Source organism: Heloderma suspectum, chromosome 1 (genome assembly GCF_057233095.1).
Source record: "Heloderma suspectum isolate Gila_16-S chromosome 1, 16-S_ref, whole genome shotgun sequence".
In the NCBI taxonomy this organism is placed as follows: Eukaryota; Metazoa; Chordata; class Lepidosauria; order Squamata; family Helodermatidae; genus Heloderma; species Heloderma suspectum.
The window spans coordinates 438,970,185-438,986,873 of NC_139458.1; the positions used below are offsets into that span (position 1 = coordinate 438,970,185).

The 16,689-nt window shown below is 49.0% G+C and overlaps 1 protein-coding gene across 3 annotated transcripts in view; it reads right to left on the reverse strand.

Moving 5' to 3' along the window:
• The window catches only part of LOC146360387 (nuclear GTPase SLIP-GC-like), a 104,497-nt gene that overhangs the window by 21,859 nt on the left and 65,949 nt on the right, over positions 1–16,689 (reverse strand). For all 3 annotated transcript variants that reach the window (XM_084830478.1, XM_084830400.1, XM_084830569.1), the window contains 7 exons: positions 13,129–13,304; positions 12,529–12,547; positions 9,694–9,783; positions 8,541–8,646; positions 7,277–7,410; positions 5,786–5,950; positions 1,029–1,183 (listed from right to left, as the gene is read on the reverse strand). In XM_084830478.1, coding sequence (XP_084686604.1) covers positions 1,029–1,183; positions 5,786–5,950; positions 7,277–7,410; positions 8,541–8,646; positions 9,694–9,783; positions 12,529–12,547; positions 13,129–13,304 — 845 coding nt within the window. The remainder of the gene's footprint in view (positions 1–1,028; positions 1,184–5,785; positions 5,951–7,276; positions 7,411–8,540; positions 8,647–9,693; positions 9,784–12,528; positions 12,548–13,128; positions 13,305–16,689) is intronic.

Sequence of the window (16,689 nt, forward strand, 5' to 3'; positions counted from 1 at the left end):
GGTCTTCCCCATAGTAACCTATGGCTGCGAGAGCTGGACCATAAGGAAGGCTGAGCGAAGGAAGATCGATGCTTTTGAACTGTGGTTCTGGAGGAAAATTCTGAGAGTGCCTTGGACTGCAAGAAGATCAAACCAGTCCATCCTCCAGGAAATAAAGCCAGACTGCTCACTTGAGGGAAGGATATTATAGGCAAAACTGAAGTACTTTGGCCACATCATGAGAAGACAGGATACCCTGGAGAAGAAGCTGATGCTAGGGAAAGTGGAAGGCAAAAGGAAGAGGGGCTGAGCAAGGGCAAGATGGATGGATGATATTCTGGAGGTGACGGGCTCGACCTTGGGGGAGCTGGGGGTGGCGACAGCCGACAGGAAGCTCTGGCGTGGGCTGGTCCATGAAGTCACGGAGAGTCGGAAGCGACTGACCGAATAAACAACAACAAAAAGTTCACCCTGGGACTATATATATGAGAACAGTGTCAGCCTCTATGAGAAGATGACACTTTAAGGCAAAGGTGGGAAATATTTAGCTTCCTCAAACTGCTTAGAGAGACTAAACCAAGTGAGAGGTACTATCTTTAATAGCTTATCACACAGTAGTTTTCCAAAGGGAGTATTATTTGGAATATTATTTCCAAATAAATCGAGCATGTCATGTTAAACAAAATTAAACTACATCAGAGAACTGAGCAGCCCCTGTGATAAAGTGTCCCTGATTGCCAAGTTGTATGTTATGAATTGGCTCCAATATGCAGAAATAACTGTTTGTTTGAGTTTTGTATGAGTTACTTGTGTGAGCAAAATAAAGTTGGAGAAGCACAAGCATCAAAGACACCGCAATATTTTCTGTAAGCAGGGATTTCCCCATCCCCAGCAGTTTGCTCACAGAAGGTGCTCTCCTTGCTGCAACTTTTGTGAATATGCTTTGCTCTCATGCCAGAGTTCAAAGTGTGACGAGGCTAGACAAAGGTGGGTGAGCCCAGATGGAATCTCCAAGGGTAAAAAAAATCAATATGATGATATTTTCTTACCTGAATATGCTTCCAAAAGTGTAATCAGTTTTAGCATAGATGGGTCTGGAAAGTTCATCATTGAAATCTATGCGTGCAAACGTCTTTGAAGCATACACACCATTCTTCAAGCACACAGCTTTTAGGAAATTGTGGAAACCTTGGTACCCCTTTCTCTGGATAATTAGAAACAATGTGTTACTGAATCCATTAAGAGAAGACCTCTATTAAGGGATGGACAAATCTGACAATTTTCGTTTCTCTCAGTTTCTCATGGTATTTTCCCTAACATAATGCATTTTGTAAGCACTTTCCCCTAATATACAGATGTATGCATTTTTTGACTGGAGAACTGCACTGCCAAATTCAGAGAAGTGCGAATGCCAAAGGATACCTGTTTCAGTTCGTGTATTGGTTCAAGAAGGGCAAATTGGGTACATTCATATTAAAATGTAAGCTGAATGAATTTCTTTTCCATGCTTAGTTAAATGCCATTTATTAACAACAAGAGAGATGACGGGTCTAGAAGAAAATGCATGCTAAGACAGACCAAAGGATGAATTTCAATTATTTCAGCCTGAGTACATGGGCAAAAACAGCTTACCATGTGCTTGCTCAACCTTTGTCCTTCTTGTCTTCTTACATCTCGCACAAGGAGGTTGCGCATCTAGGTCCTGGGGGTAATAAATGCCTCATGGCACAAAGGGGTGGTTCTCTGCCTTGAAGGAGGCAGTTGTGAGACCACGCCTAAAGAAACCCTCCTTGAACCACAAAGACTATACTAATTGGCCTATCACAAATATCCCCTTTTTCATGCAAGGTGCTTGACAGTTGCTGTGCAGCTCCAGGGACTCTTGAATGAAACTGATTATTTTGTGAACCGCCCAGAGAGCTTTGGCTGTGGGGTAGTATAGAAAAGAATAAATGAAATGAATTATCTGGATCCATTTTAATCTGGTTTCAGGCCTGGTTTTGCACAGAAACCACCTTGATCACACAGGTGGAGGACCTCCACCAAATGGCGGGTGGAGCGCATCCCTGCCAACTCTCCCAGATCTCTCAGTGACGTTCAATACCACTGACCATGATATCCTTCTGTGGGAAAGCAATCTTGGTCAGGAGTCAGATACAAAGTGTTTGGGCGGTTCTGGTCCTATCTGGAGAGCTGATTCCAAAAAGTGGTGCTGGGTGACGTCTGCTTGATGCCATCATCCATATTCTATGGTTCCTACAGGATAACCTCTTGTCGTATGCTTCTCAAAATCTACATAAAACCACAGAGAGGTCACCAAGAATTTTGGATTTGGATCCCATCAATATGCAGATGAAACTCAACTGCAGCTCTCCTTTGCATTGGATTTTGATGAAGTGACGGGAGTGCTGAGTTGCTGCCTGTATCCTACTCAGGCCAGGTCCTGCTCAAGCTGGGTCATGCTCAGGGCTTAGGCAAGTAAAGGGGCAAATCCAATGGCAAGTCAGTAAACAGGCAAGAAGTCAAGCACATCAGTATCAGTCCAGCAAGAGAGCAGTTCTAGGCAGGAGTCATCAGTAGACAGGCAAAGGTCAAAGGCACAGTAAGACCAGGCAGGAGGGAGAGTTCCAAGAAAGGTCTGAAGTGCCACCAAGGTCAAAATACAGGTAAGCAGTCAGTTACAGTCACAGTCCAAGAAGCACAAACAAGCAGGAGTCCACAGCTCAGTAACACAGAGGTTCAGGCAGGGAAGCAAAGATACAGGATACTGGAGCTGTTAGTCTGAAATTATTTCAAGTTCCAACTGAGAGCTGATATAGCCAGAGCTACCAGAGGCCCATCCAGAGCTCACCTGCATCACATTGCAGGCTTGTGTGAAATCTCCTCCTCATAAGGAGGGCCCTACTCATGAGGAGCCCTCTTTAGTAAGTGTCCACTCCTTTGCCTGGCCACTGTCCTATTCTGAAACTTAACGGGCCAGCGTTTTTGGAAGCTGGGTGGTAGCTGGCATAAGAACATAAGAAGAGCCATGCTGAATCAGACCAAGGGTCCATCTACTCAAACATTCTGTTCACACAGTGGCCAAACAGCTGCCTATGGGAAACCCACAAGGAGGACACAAGTGCAACAGCACCCTCCCACCCATGTTCCCCAGCAACTGGTGGACACGGGCATACTGCCTCTAATACTGGGGCTAGCACAGAGCCATCAGGACTAGTAGCCATTGACAGCCTTCTCCTCCAGGAAATTATCTAACCCCCTTATACAGACATCCAAATTGGTGGACATCACTACTTCCTGTGGTAGTGAATTCCATAGTTTAACTATGTGCTGTGTGAAGAAGCCTTTCCTTTTCTCTGTCCTGAATCTCCCACCAATCATCTTCATGGGATGACCCCAGGTTCTAGTATTTTGAGAGAGGGAGAAAAATGTCTCCCTGTCCAAATTCTCCACACCATGCATCATTTTGTACACCTCTATCATGTCTCCCTTACCCTCCTTTCTTCCAAGCTAAACAATCCCAGATGTTGTAACTAGGGAAGTGCGAACCCACCCCCATCCAGGTTCTCTGGGATCCCGCTCAGTCCCTGCCCCCACTGGCTGGTGCGCTCAAGCCCCTCCCGTGCTTGGCAAGTCTCCCACACTCGCCCCGATGGCCTCGTCAAGCTCTGCGGTCGCCATTTTTAAAAAAATAAAATGGCAATTGCGTATGCGCAAAACTGTGAATTTTTGCAAATGCAGATATTTGCATATGTGTGAATATATGCATGCGTGAAAATGCGCATTTCACGCATATGCAAATATGTACATTTTTGCGATCGCCATTTTATTTTCCCCAAAAATGGTGGCTGCAGATCTTGACTAGGCCACCAGGGTGACTGCGGGCCACTCCCTGAGCGCAGGCAGGTGCTTGGCGAGCCGGGCTCAGGGGGTGGAGGAAGGGGCGGTTCTGCCAGATTCCTGGCCAGAATTGGGCACCTGTGCCATCCCTAGTTGTAACCTTCCCTCATAGGGGAGATGCTCCAGCCCCTTGATCATTTTCATTGCCCTTTTCTGCACTTTTCCAGATCTACAATATCTTTGTTTAGGTGTGGTGACCAGAACTGTACACAGCATTCCGAGTGTGGTTGCACATAGATTTGTATAAGGGCAATATGACATTGGCAGTTTTATCCTCGGTTCCTTTTCTAATTATGCCTAACATGGAGTTTGCTTTTTTCAGAACACACTGGGTTGACATTTTCACTGAGCTGTCCACCCACCACAGCCCCAAGATCTCTTTCCTGGTAGGTCACCGCTAGCTCAGTTCCCATCAGGTTATACTTGAAGTAGGCATCCCCCTCTGCCTCAGAAGCTGAGCTCTCTGCTTCTCAAAGAGGCAACACTGAAGGGCCCAGACGATCTTGGGTAGTGCCAGAGTCCTCTGAGGCAACCTGTTCCTGGGGCCTTCTGGTTATAAAGGTTCAAACCCTTCCTCTGAGGATGATTCCAGAGGAGGCATGACAGCCTGGATGCAGTGATGGACTGGATGAGGGCCACACTGAAACTGAATCCCAACAAGACAGAGGAGCTGTTGGCGGATGGCTCATCTGTCCAGGGAGGTGGTGCTCAACCTCTTCTGGAAGGGGTTGCACTCCCGCTAAAAGATCAGGTTCACGGTCTGGGGGTGCTCAGTGATCCAGCTCCATCGTCATCATCATCATCATCATTACATTTCTATACTGCTCAGTGGCTGATGCTCTCTGCGTGGTTCACAATAAAAACTTAAAACCATAAAATATGGAAACATAATAAAACATTTGTGAACCGCTCAGAGAGCTTCGGCTACAGGGCAGTATCGGAATATAATAAATGAAATGCAATTAAATAAAAACGTAATACAAGAACCTACACAGTTTAAAACATGAGACTAAATCCAAAGTAAAAGCAGGCAGTGGTGCAAAGCCCTAAAGATGCAGTAATACCGTTTTTAAAACGGAATGAGTAAAAAGCCTGGGAGAATAAACAGGTCCTCACCTGGAGCCTAAAAGCAGGGACCCCGATCCAGAACGCGCTCCCTCTCCAGACTGGAGCCACACAGCAGTTCCTGCCAATTCCAGCCCCCACCCGCCCACCGCTACTTGCCCCCAGAGGTGCTATTTCAGTGCAGACAGCACCTTCAGGGGCATATAGCAGATGGGGCAATAATTATCGGCAGGGAATTGGTGCAGGGCCCCACTTCAGAGCAGGGACATGTGAGGCTCCTTTTCCAGTGTTTTTCCATTTCGGGAGCCCCGTGATGTGGGCAGGATCCTTGCAGGACTGAGACCTACTGCACGTGGGGTCGACCTTTGTCCTTACTGGCTCATAAAACTGCCAGAGGAGGGCTGGCCGAGTGTGCCCGGGGGGTGGTCACTGCCTCTCTATGCGGGGGAGTGGTTCCACTGGGCCTAACGCAGGTGATGGTGAGGCCGTTGTTGACTTGGCCCTGAGAGACCAAGGGGAAGTGTGGGTGCGTGGAGGGGAAGTGGGAAGCACGCACAATCGATGGCACTGCACAACGTCAGCCTTAGCTTCCCGTTTCAAGCCTTTTTGGCGTTTAAGCCAACATGACACCACCTTAACTCTGGTCTAACCTGGCAGGTTTGGGGATCATTGAATAAGATGTTTCAGCCTCAGGTCATTTAAATGGAGACTGCATACAACTTGGTAATAGGAAAGATAGGACAGCTGAGACCAAATTGTCCTAGGGAATACTGTACACAAAAAGGACATTTGGAGAGGGATGAAATATATTAGCATATAAGTGCTTGAGGGATTTCCTTACTGTGAGCATCGCCTCAACAATTTTCTCATAGCGCCTTCCGGCATCCTTCACACCTTCACAGAGGGGCTGTTCCATCTGACCGAAACATGTTTCAAGGTTCTCCCCCAAAGCAGCAATCTTCTTGTTCACAAACTCTTCCACACCACTCTCCTGAAAATGCTGCTCCTGGGGAACAACAAACGGGACATCAGCTAGGCACCAGAACAGAAGACAGGTAATTCGAAAGGGTGCATTTCTCCCAAATGACGGTGTAAAGTTGTCAAGAAAGATGGACAGGAGAAACAAAGGCGCTGGGAGGCAGGAGTGCTATGGGTCAGGGTGCTGATGGGACTAAGAGGCCAAGGCAGGATCTCCACGACAACGGAAGGAGATGCAAATGCAGGATTACCTGGATTTTTCACGGAATCAGCTTTGGTCCGGCAGGGACACACAGACCAAGAAAAGCCGAGTGCACTGTACCTTTATAGTCTGCTTCACAGGAACGTACTTCTGGGTGGGGTGGGGGGAGTGGAACTGAACGTCACCAGACTGGCAGGGGCTGCTCAACCAATGAGAGAGGCTTGTCCCCACCCCCATCCAGGCTCCCCTCTGCTAGTTACTGCTTCCAACCAGCCCTTTCTACCCCCCTTTCCCCTTCCCCCTGAAGCTCCCGTGTTGTCAAAGGCTCAAAGCTGGGAAGGACTGAGCCTGCGCACTAACAACAGTGTCCTAATGACAATGAACAAACATCAGAGAAACACAGCATCCACACAGCATTTCACTAAGAAGCAGCCTTTAGGGGAGTTACTCCAGTTGGCCTTTAACCCTTTAGATGCTTGAACGATTTGCCGTGGCTTTATACCTCCTAAATGCACTGTAAGGAATAAGCCTCATTGACCACAATGGGGACTCACTTCTGAGTAGACACACATAGGTTTGTGCTGGGAAACACAGGGACAGGAAACACCCTGTGATCAAGGGCATGGTGAAAAACACACCCCTGGGCAGGGCTAGCATACCCAAAGTACATACGGAGGGTTGGGCACACAACAACAAAAGTGCGGAGAACCCGACTCAGGGAAAACAGTCAGACGTAAAGTAGTGTGGGAAAAACCAGCTCCGGATGGCTGCGGGATGACCGCGATGTCATGTGCCCTGAACAACCTCCAAAGGCAGCAAACTTGCAGTACGTCGCTTGTGGAGACACCCCCAAGGAGCAGCATGGGTGGGAGGGCTGACATCTATGCACTGGCTTGAGTCAACCAGTAGGCCCACTGAATTCAATGCAACTTACACCCAGGTAAGTGCATAGAGCAGCAAGGGGCGCTGTGGCTCTCCAGATGTCGTTAGACTACAACTCCCATTGTCCCTGACCATTCACCATGCTGGCTAGGGCTGTCTCGAGCTGGAGTTCCCCACCCCTGCTGTACAGGACTTTGCTGGTCTCTCGGCTGCTTTAGTACGATCACAGAGCACCCTTTTGGGGGATGTAGAAGTTGTCCTAGCTCATACCACAGATTGGTGTTTGGAACCAATGTTCTCAGCAAGCAGGTGAATGCCAAAAATTTCCTTCACGTAATCTGTCACCAGCCTCTCCTTCTCCTTCAGATAGAGCCTCCTGATGTATTCCCTCACCTTTGGGATCTCTGAGATGAATAAAAGTAAAATAAAACCAGTTAAACACAAGGCATGAAGAGGTATTCTCCCAAAGAACTTTCTGCTCCAAGATCCTTTCCTCTAGAACACTTCTTAATACTTCAAATTGTAACAAGCTCAAGTAATATAAAAATGCAGTTTTGTTCTGGGTTGATTCTATGGTGAGGAGACTGCTCCATTATGGGCTGCACCTGGCTTGACAACAAAGAAAAGGTGAATAAATGCACGTTCATTAACAGTCACTGCATGCGTTGTGTGCTTTTCTTTCAGATTCCAGCAGGGAGGAAGAGAAGGAAGAGATTAAAAATCCCACCAACAAAATATGTTCTTCCGGCTGCTTCCTTCTCTCAGGAAGGGTCTGTGGCGAGGGGAATTTTTGCAGCGAGAACCACAGGACAAGGCCACTTTCCTCCTGTAGGAAGCTGCTTTCTGGCTGGTCTCCAATATTCCATTCTGGCAAATATGATCCCAAAGATGGAATGGAAGTGGCTGTGGTTATTTGCTCAGTGGAGGATGGCACATCCAAAAGCATATGCCAGAAAAATGTGTTGGAAGAACAGAAAAAGTCCAGAGGGAGGAGTTTGGGGGAGGAGATGCATGTGCATGCAAGGGTTAAACAGACTCTGCACTCTAAGCCTTCTGGGGGTCAGGGGTTCATAGAATGAACCACTCCACCCGTGGCTACGGAGGAGATAGGAGGCATTGGCTAGTGACCAAAGAGTAATCCCCCCACCCACCCACGCTGCCTTTTTGTATTGGCATCTTCCTTTTCTTTGCCTAGAAGGAGGCGATTCTTTTTCTTCCTTCCCGGAACTAGGGGAAGAAGCTACAATGGTGATAAGTTATGTTGTTTTAAGTAAACTTCCAGTTAAAAGTATTTTTTTCTCCGGACTCAGTCTCATGTTCATCAACTCTACTATCAAAATGCACTGCGCTGTTCAAGAAAATATAGAGCACTTGCACCCTCCTGCAGCCCCACCAGCCCCAGAATTCACTACCTGTCACTGTTCTGTCAGTTGACCTAACATCCTAGGTCAATAAGGGGAGGGGGCTGGCTACTCAGCCAGGATATGCTGCCTCAATGCATATGAGCCCCAGAATTACTTCTGGCCTCCATTACCTGTTTCTTCTTCAGAGAGATGTTTTCTGTTCCAGAATTCTTCAGCGCTGACAGTATAAACCAGATCGGGCTTGTTCAAGACTTCTGAGTCAGGCGGTACCCTTCTCTGAAAAACAGGCGATGGGAAGGTTCTACCAAAAAAACACTCTGTGTTTCTGCTAAAGAAAACACCCATACTGGATATTGTAGAAAACACAAACAATTAAGAATTTACTCCCTGCAACACCAGCCCTTTGTGACAACCTCAACACCAGCACTTGCAAGGAGGAGGCCCACAAAATCAATCACAACACTTAATAGGACAAGAAATAAGTATTTGTCCTCCAGTTAAATGGTTTGGTTGATTTTGTGAATTGTGTAGGAGAGACCCAGTCTTTATGGAACTGCTGCGCAACTACGGAGTATTTCTACATCAGCCTAAAATCCCGCAATTTTACCCGGGCCTGGTACTTCTGTTTTAAGTGCGGGATCACAACGGGCTCCCTTTACAAATGCTTTTCTCCATGCCCTTTCCCCCCTTCTCTGCGTGTCCTATGTTTCATCATGCAGCCGCTAGATGGCACTGTGGTCTAGCTCCTCTTATTGCATGACTTCCTCTTTTCATGCCGGAGCTCAATGCACTGTAGCTTGATAGCTCATTATCTCTGATCTTTTAAAAAATGGGATAACGGTCTTTTAGTGCGGGAGATGCCCTGGAGCTTGACGGCGTCATCTAAAGGAACCACAAACTTCCGTGAGTAACCGATCTCAATAGCAGGATAAAAGCCCAGTATGGAGAAGCCCACAGTTGCTAACATAGCATGATACTTCACAGAGTAACATATGCCACAAGTCCATGTTCCAAGGAGCTTATTATGGTCTAAATCTGGACAACGTGGAAAGATCACCAGGGCCGATGGCGGGGGAGGCAAGCTTAATGAAGAACAGGGGAGGCAGGACAGGAGCCACAAGGGGAATAAAGGCTGGATTTACACATTCTTCGACTTTGTTTGGGTTGAGACAGGGGCTGAGAGGTTCAAGCCAACAGCCTTACAGAAGAGGTGGAATTTTGCACAGGGACTTGGACAGAGGGTGGGGGACCGAGTGGGTGCCTGGGAAGAGAGTTCCAGGCAGATGAAGCCGCAACAGAGAACTGGTGTGTGGGATGTGTTACCTTCAGCTTCTCCCTAATGCTCCTCTCCTTTCCCTTCTTCACATCTTGGTTCCTCTCTAAAATGGCATCGTGTTCATTCTTGATGGGCGCCTGAAAGAGCCAGCAGCAGAATCTCACATACTGCCCAGCCACATGACAAACCCCAACCCACAGCATCCACCCGCTTCTTGGAAGAATGCACGCACCGCTGAAGCCTGACACCACACCAAGCTTGGGCCCCCGGGGGTCCATCTTCATTTTTCCCCTCCAGCATCTCACACTGGTCTGTGATGAACTAAGGGGAGAGTGATGGCGTGGAAATCGGAACAGCAGGAAGCCCTGGCGGAGAGCATGCACGAGCCCGGTCTCATAGGCCATCGGTCCTCAACAAGTGGGTCACAGCAGAGCTGCCCAGGGCACTGCTAGGCACTTCAAAGAGTTGGGGCTCTGGCCCATAGGGCACAAGCCTCCCTAAAATCTGCAAATGCTTTATGCCGATATGTGCACATTTAGAAATAATTTATTTAAATTCCACGGGATGCAAAGCCAGCCAATTAATTTCTCATAACAAAATAGCTTCTTCTCTTAAGTTGCATCCTGAACCCACATCCCCCCCGAGACAATGGAAAACTTTTTCCTAAGCTTAATTGCCACGCAGGGGAAGATCGGGGGGGGGGGTAGTGCCACATTTGGGGAGGGTAGAGTTATCCCTGCCCGCTGCGGTGCCCTTGGCAATTGCCCCTGCATGGCAATTTGGCTGAGAAAACAGCCTCCTGCTGGCACCAGCGGCCACTCAGAGGAGACCCGGGCCACTGGGAAGTAGATTCGGGGCCAGGGCCCCATGTGCCCAGCCCTAGCAAAGGCCCTGCCTGCCACCACCCCTTTGTGGCCTCCCCCTTTCCTTCTGACATTACACCGGAGCCTGTGTGGCTGGGCCACGCCTCGTCTTCTCCGTGGGGCTGGAAGGAGGGGCGCGGGCGGGTGGAACAGCACACACAGGAGGCAGCGGCTGCTTATCGCGGACCCCCTCAGATGAGCACTGTGTATGCTGCCCAGCCTTGTCTTCCTGTGCCAGGCACGAGCCTGAGCCATAGGCCACAACGAAGCACCCTGCACATGCCCAGAGGCCCCTCGCATGGTTCTCAGGCGGCATTCCCAGGCCTTTGCGGGGTGCTCCAGCCTAGCCATGTGTCCTAGTCATGCACCTCAGCCTCCTTCTGCCCTTGCCTGGGTGCCTGGAAGGCGCTGAGCGGGTGGGAAGGAGAGCCAAGAGCGCGCCGGGGCAAGAGGCTGCCTGCGTCCCTCCCACCTTCCCTGTGGTGTGTCTGCCCCCTCTCTGGGCACTGCCTGCCCGAGAACTGCCCACACCCTCCGGCGCGTCCCATTGTCAAAACTGTGCCCCCAGCTGTGCTCAGCCTGTTCCTCTCCTGTTTCCCCCATTGCACTGTGGCCACCTCCTGATCCTTGCCCCCCCCCCACGCTGGTGGAGAGCCCCTCCTCCACTCTCTGCTCTGGGCACTCTCGGCCCACCGCTCTGAAAGGGCCCCCCGGTTCTCTCTCTCCCACTCCTGGGGGGCAGGGCCTGCCTCAGGGATGGGCGAGCTGGGCGCTGGCCAGGCCGCCAAGCGGAAGGGGCGCTGAGCCGAGCTGGGCGACTCCGTGTGCCCTGAGCGCAGAGGCTGCGGTGAGCCAGCTCGGAAAAGAGCAGTGAGCGTCTTTGCCCTTTTCTTCACAGTTCTTCCGGTTCTTTGGGTGCTCGCTACGCAAACGAGCATTCAGCAAGTAGCTTTGAAGTGTGTTCCTTTTTCCCCGCCCAGTTCGATGTCGCTCATCCCAGCTAAAAATCAGCTTTGGACGAAAATCGGAACGCAGCTTTACTTTAAGGCAGCATTACCAAGCCGTTACAAGCGCTGCCAATACTGTAAGTAATTTTAAGGTGGAAGAGTAACTATCCCAGGTGTATGTAATTGCGCGTACGTATGCAATGCGTAATTGCATGTATGTGTTGTCTAGACAGATGTGTAAACTGCAGCCGCACTCAGCTAGCTGAGTCTTGGACTTTAGGGGCAGTGCCCACCCGGGTTCTGCACCCCTGCCAGTCCCGTTCCACAAGCGAGACCCACCGCTGGCGAACTGAGACCTAGCGCTTCCGGAAGCAACCAGAAAGGAGCGGAATGCGCATTTCTGGAACAGGGCAGGTCAGCGGAGCTCGCGTGAGAGAGCTCCGCCAAGCTGTCCTGATTCAGAAACAAACGCTTCCGCTCACTTCAGGGCTTCCTATAGGAAGTGCCAGATCTCCGCAGTGGGTCCCGCCTGCGCAGTGGAATCGGTGGGGGGACCGCTTGCGCAACAGCCCCGCCGTATGCTGCCCTTACATTTTCCGCTGTGCTTGTGACAGAACAGGAACCTAGATGGTGTAAGGACGAGCTGTGCTGGCCCAGTTTCTATCAGGAATGGAAGCATGGTTTGGTGGCAGGGGGCTTCCAAGGACCTTCACTAGCGGTTTCCTTAACATTCCTCTTGCCCAGCCTTTCACATGCCTTCTCTCCACCCGAGGTGCGTGGGCTCCACCCCTCTTCAGCTCAGCCCTGCGCTCGGGGCACATGGATTCTAGGACGTGGGTCCCATGTTGCAGATTGGGTTTCCAGGGGGGTCCCACCTCTCGACAAGACGATTGCTCTAGGCCTCTGGGACTTGCTGAGTAGCACCGATTGTGTTTAGGACTGGCTACTGTAAATCAGATCAGCTCTCTCGACAGCTGCAGTTTATGCCTTACAAGTGGAAGCAGGAATTGCTCACATGCACAGACAGTTCCTAATCCATAGTACTGGCTAAATTTTCAGAATCTTTACTTACATTTTTATTTGTTCTTTCCCTGGAAAAGAGAGAAGAAGAATCAATGAGTTTCAAAAGAGTCTCTTAGGAAGAACCATCCGCTCAGCAGGTTCCCCCAATGTAGGCTAGTAACTAGTTTCTAAAATTGCCAGTTCATGCAGGACTAGAGCATGGGAGGTGATAGACCTCAGCCTGACTTCATAGGAAGCTGCCTCATACCAAGTCAGACCCTTGGTCCCTCCAGCCCAGTATTGTCGGCACTGACTGGCAGCAGTTTCTCTCTGGGCTTTCAGGGAGGATTCTTTTCTAATCCTACCTGGAGAAGCTGGGGATTGAAACTGGGACCTTCCGCATGCAAAGCAGGGGCTCTACCACTTTGCTACGGCCCCTCCCCAGAACCAGTTCATGGTGATATGGAACTGCAGTTATTGAATTTGTACCAGAGAGTCATCACCTTAAACCAGGAAATAGGGCCACGGTTTTCCTCAGAATTGAAAATTAAAGCCACACAATATGGATCCAATAATTAAGTTCTGAGATTTTAAGGATTCAAATTTGGGGCTTTTGTTATATTTTGGTACAGAGGCTACTCAAACATGGGTAACAAAATGGCTGCAGTACTCCTTGTATTCTTCAAGGTTCAGAGTATCCGATTTGGTGACCACCATGGCAATGTCCGTGCAGATCCCGCCTATATATGCCTTGATGCTTTCATCCAGCAACGTCGCTTGGACTTTCTCTCCATCAATGCGCTCAATGTCAGCAATAACCCAGATGACTGAACATTTATCAATATTCTGTTTTGTTTTGTTTTAAAGAGAGAGAGAGAGAGAGAGAGAGAGAGAGAGAGAGAGAGAGAGAATCATCATTAGGCAGTGAGGACTGAGAATAGCAATCCAGCCCTGCATCTTTTTCGAACGCCTGTCCACCTTGGCCAAAATCAAAGGAGAGAAGAGTTTACTGTTTTGATTGAAAGAGGCTGACTCCTTCACTCATTCGGTGAGGCACACACAAAAGCTGAATCAGTGCTAGCTGGCCCATCTAGCACTGATTTCATACGGCTGAACAGAACTTCGGGATGCTATATGACAGGGGGCCCATTGCTCAGCAGCAGAGCACAGGGTTTGCAAGCAGAAGGTCTCAAAGTCAGTCCCTGGTGCATCCAGTTAAAAGGCAGCAGGACTGGGAGAGACCCTACTGGTCATATCCTCTGCATCTGCGTCTCAGCATAGCCTCAAGGAGAATTCTGATTTCAGGGTCCTGATTACTGCTCACCAGAATCTGCTGTGACTAAACCGATTTGAACTTGGCCTGAGCTGTCATACCTAAATTAGCTCAACCTGACAGACTTGGACCTGCCTTGGACTTGACTGAACCTGTCTTACTTCAACCTAGATCTGCCTGACTCAGTTTGCTTCTTCCCTTCCAGGCTTCAAGCCCTGATGAAACACAATACCGTGGAACTCTGGAAAACTGTTGCCAATCAGAAGAGATAGCACAGAGCCAGAGAAACCGCTGGTCTGTCATGGTATAAGGCAGAGTCAAATGCTTTATTTTAATTCTCATATGTAAATAGCTCTCTAGGCAGAGAATGTGGCCTTCTCTGCAGGGAAACTTTCAGGTGGAATTCTCTCCGAAGACACGTCTGCCTCAATTTAGAATGTCTCCTTGGATTTAACCTGGGACCTGTCTTCACGGATGATTTACTTCAGAATGGGACTGTTTGGAGGTCCTTTGCAGCACATGACATCATGGCCAGTCTGCAGCCATCCTGGAGTTTACTTGTGGGGAAGCCACATTTTTGCAGAGTACTTGTACTCCATTTTTCTTTAATTTGGCTCCCCTGCAGTTCAGCTGCTGTGTGCCCATCCTTCCACTTTAAATTCGGCATGAGGGGGGCATTCCTAGGGTTGTATCTTTCACCAGGCCATGACCTCAGTAACCTATGTAACTAGAGTAATTAGGTTGCCTTTCGAACATGTCAAAGAGCTAGAGTGCTCTTTTGAGCCTTCAGAATTGCCCTGCACTTCCTTTTCGCCAGTGGGAGTAACTAGCCTCCGTGATTATACACTTCTCTGATGTCTGCATTACTGAGCTTCTCTGATGTTTTGTTTAGTCATTTCTCTAATGTCACATTACTTCACTTCTCTGATGCACATAGGGGCTTTATCACAGTAGCGATCTACCACAGTCTCGGGATCACAGGAGCAGAGGAGTCTGCCACTGTGTGCAGGGAGAAGTGTCCAGAGAAGGAGAAAGTGGGGATGGGAGCAATAACTCCATGACAGTTTGCTGGAATGGGGCAAAATTGGGGTGGTGGGGTGCTCTCATGGGGAGCTATCAGATATTGCACTGGATAATCTGGGATTTTGGCTTCTTCATGGAAAAGTGTACACATTGGGGGAAAGGGTGTGGGAGCAATAACTCCGTGACAGTTTGTGCGAATGGAGCGAAATTAGGGTGGTCATTTATTTATTTATTAAATTTATTAATCGCCCATCTGACTGGTCACCCAGCCACTCTGGGCGATGTACAACCCACCATAAAACAATTTAAAACAATAAAATTTTACCATTTTTTTTTTTTTAAATACCCTAACCCACCCCAAATGCCTGCCTGAACAACCACGTTTTTAATGCACGGCGGAAGCTCATTAAAGAGGGGGCATGACGGAGTTCCCTAGGGAGGGAGTTCCACAGAGTGGGGGCCACCACAGAAAAGGCCCTCTCCCTCGTCCCCACCAGTCTAGCTGTCCTGGCTGATGGGACAGAGACAAGGCCATCCGAGGCTGATCTTGTTAAGCGGCCTGTCTGGTGTTCCTGGAGGCGCTCCTTAAGATAGGCTGGGCCGGAACCATATAGGGTTTTAAAGGTCAAAACCAACACCTTGAATATGCTCTCATATGCTCTCATAGGGAGCCTTCAGGTGCTATACTGGATAATTGGGAGGGGGGTTCTGTGGCATGGAAAAGTGAGCATTTTTCCTCCTATCCCCTCCCCCTTTTCCCCTATTCTCCTCTTTCCTTTGGTATTAAACAAACGCACATAAGGGCTTTATCGCAGTAGCAATCTACCATGGTCTTGGGATCATGGGAGCAGAGAAGCCTGTCACTGCGAGCCGGGAGAAGTGGCCAGAGAAGGAGAAAGTGGGGTTGGAGCTATCACTTCTTGACTGTTTGTTGAAATGGGGCTCATTTGTGCCAGTGGGGTGCTCTCATGGGGAGTGAGTATCTAGCCTGCCTTTTTAGTGCTGTTTCTAGCCTTCAGAACTGTGAATTCATAGAATCATAGAATTGTAGGGTTGGAAGGGGCCTACAAGGCTCAATGCAGGAATCCAAGTCAGAGCATCCCTGACAGATGGCTGTCCAGCCTCGTCTTGAACGCTTCCAGTGTGGGAGAGCCCGCCACCTCCCTTGGGAATTGGTTCCATTGTCGTATTGATCTACCAGTCAGGAAGTTTTTCCTGATGTTCAGCCGGAATCTGGCTTCCTGTCACTTGAGCCCATGATTCCGTGTCCTGCACTCTGGGATGATCAAGAAGAGATCCTGGCCTTCCTCTCTGTGACAGCATTTCAAATACTTGAAGAGCGCTATCATGTCTCCCCTCAGTCTTCTCTTATCAAGGCTAAACATGCCCAGTTCTTTCAGTCTCTCGTCATAGGGCTTTGTTTCCAGTCCCTGATCATCTTTGTTGCCCTCCTCCGAACCCTCTCCAGTTTGTCTGCATCCTTCTTAAAGTGTGTTGCCCAGAACTGGACACAGTACTCCAGATGAGGCCTAACCAGTGCTGAGTAGAGGGGAACTAGTACTTCCTGGGATTTGGAAGCTATGCTTCTATGAATGCAGCCCAAAATGGCATTTGCCTTTTTTGCAGCCACATCACATTGTTGGCTCATATTCAACTTGTGATCGACAACAATTCCAAGATCCTTCTCGCTTGTAGTGTGGTTGAGCCACGTATCCCCCATCTTGTAACTGTGCATTTTGGTTACTTTTTCCTAGGTGCCGAACTTGGCATTTATCCCTATTCAATGTCATTCTGTTGTTTTCTGCCCAGTGCTCCAGTCTATCAAGATCACTTTGAATTTTGTTTCTGTCTTCCAAGGTATTAGCTATCCCGCCCAATTTTGTGTCATCTGCAAATTGGATCAGCATTCCCTGCACCTCCTCCTCCAAGTCATTC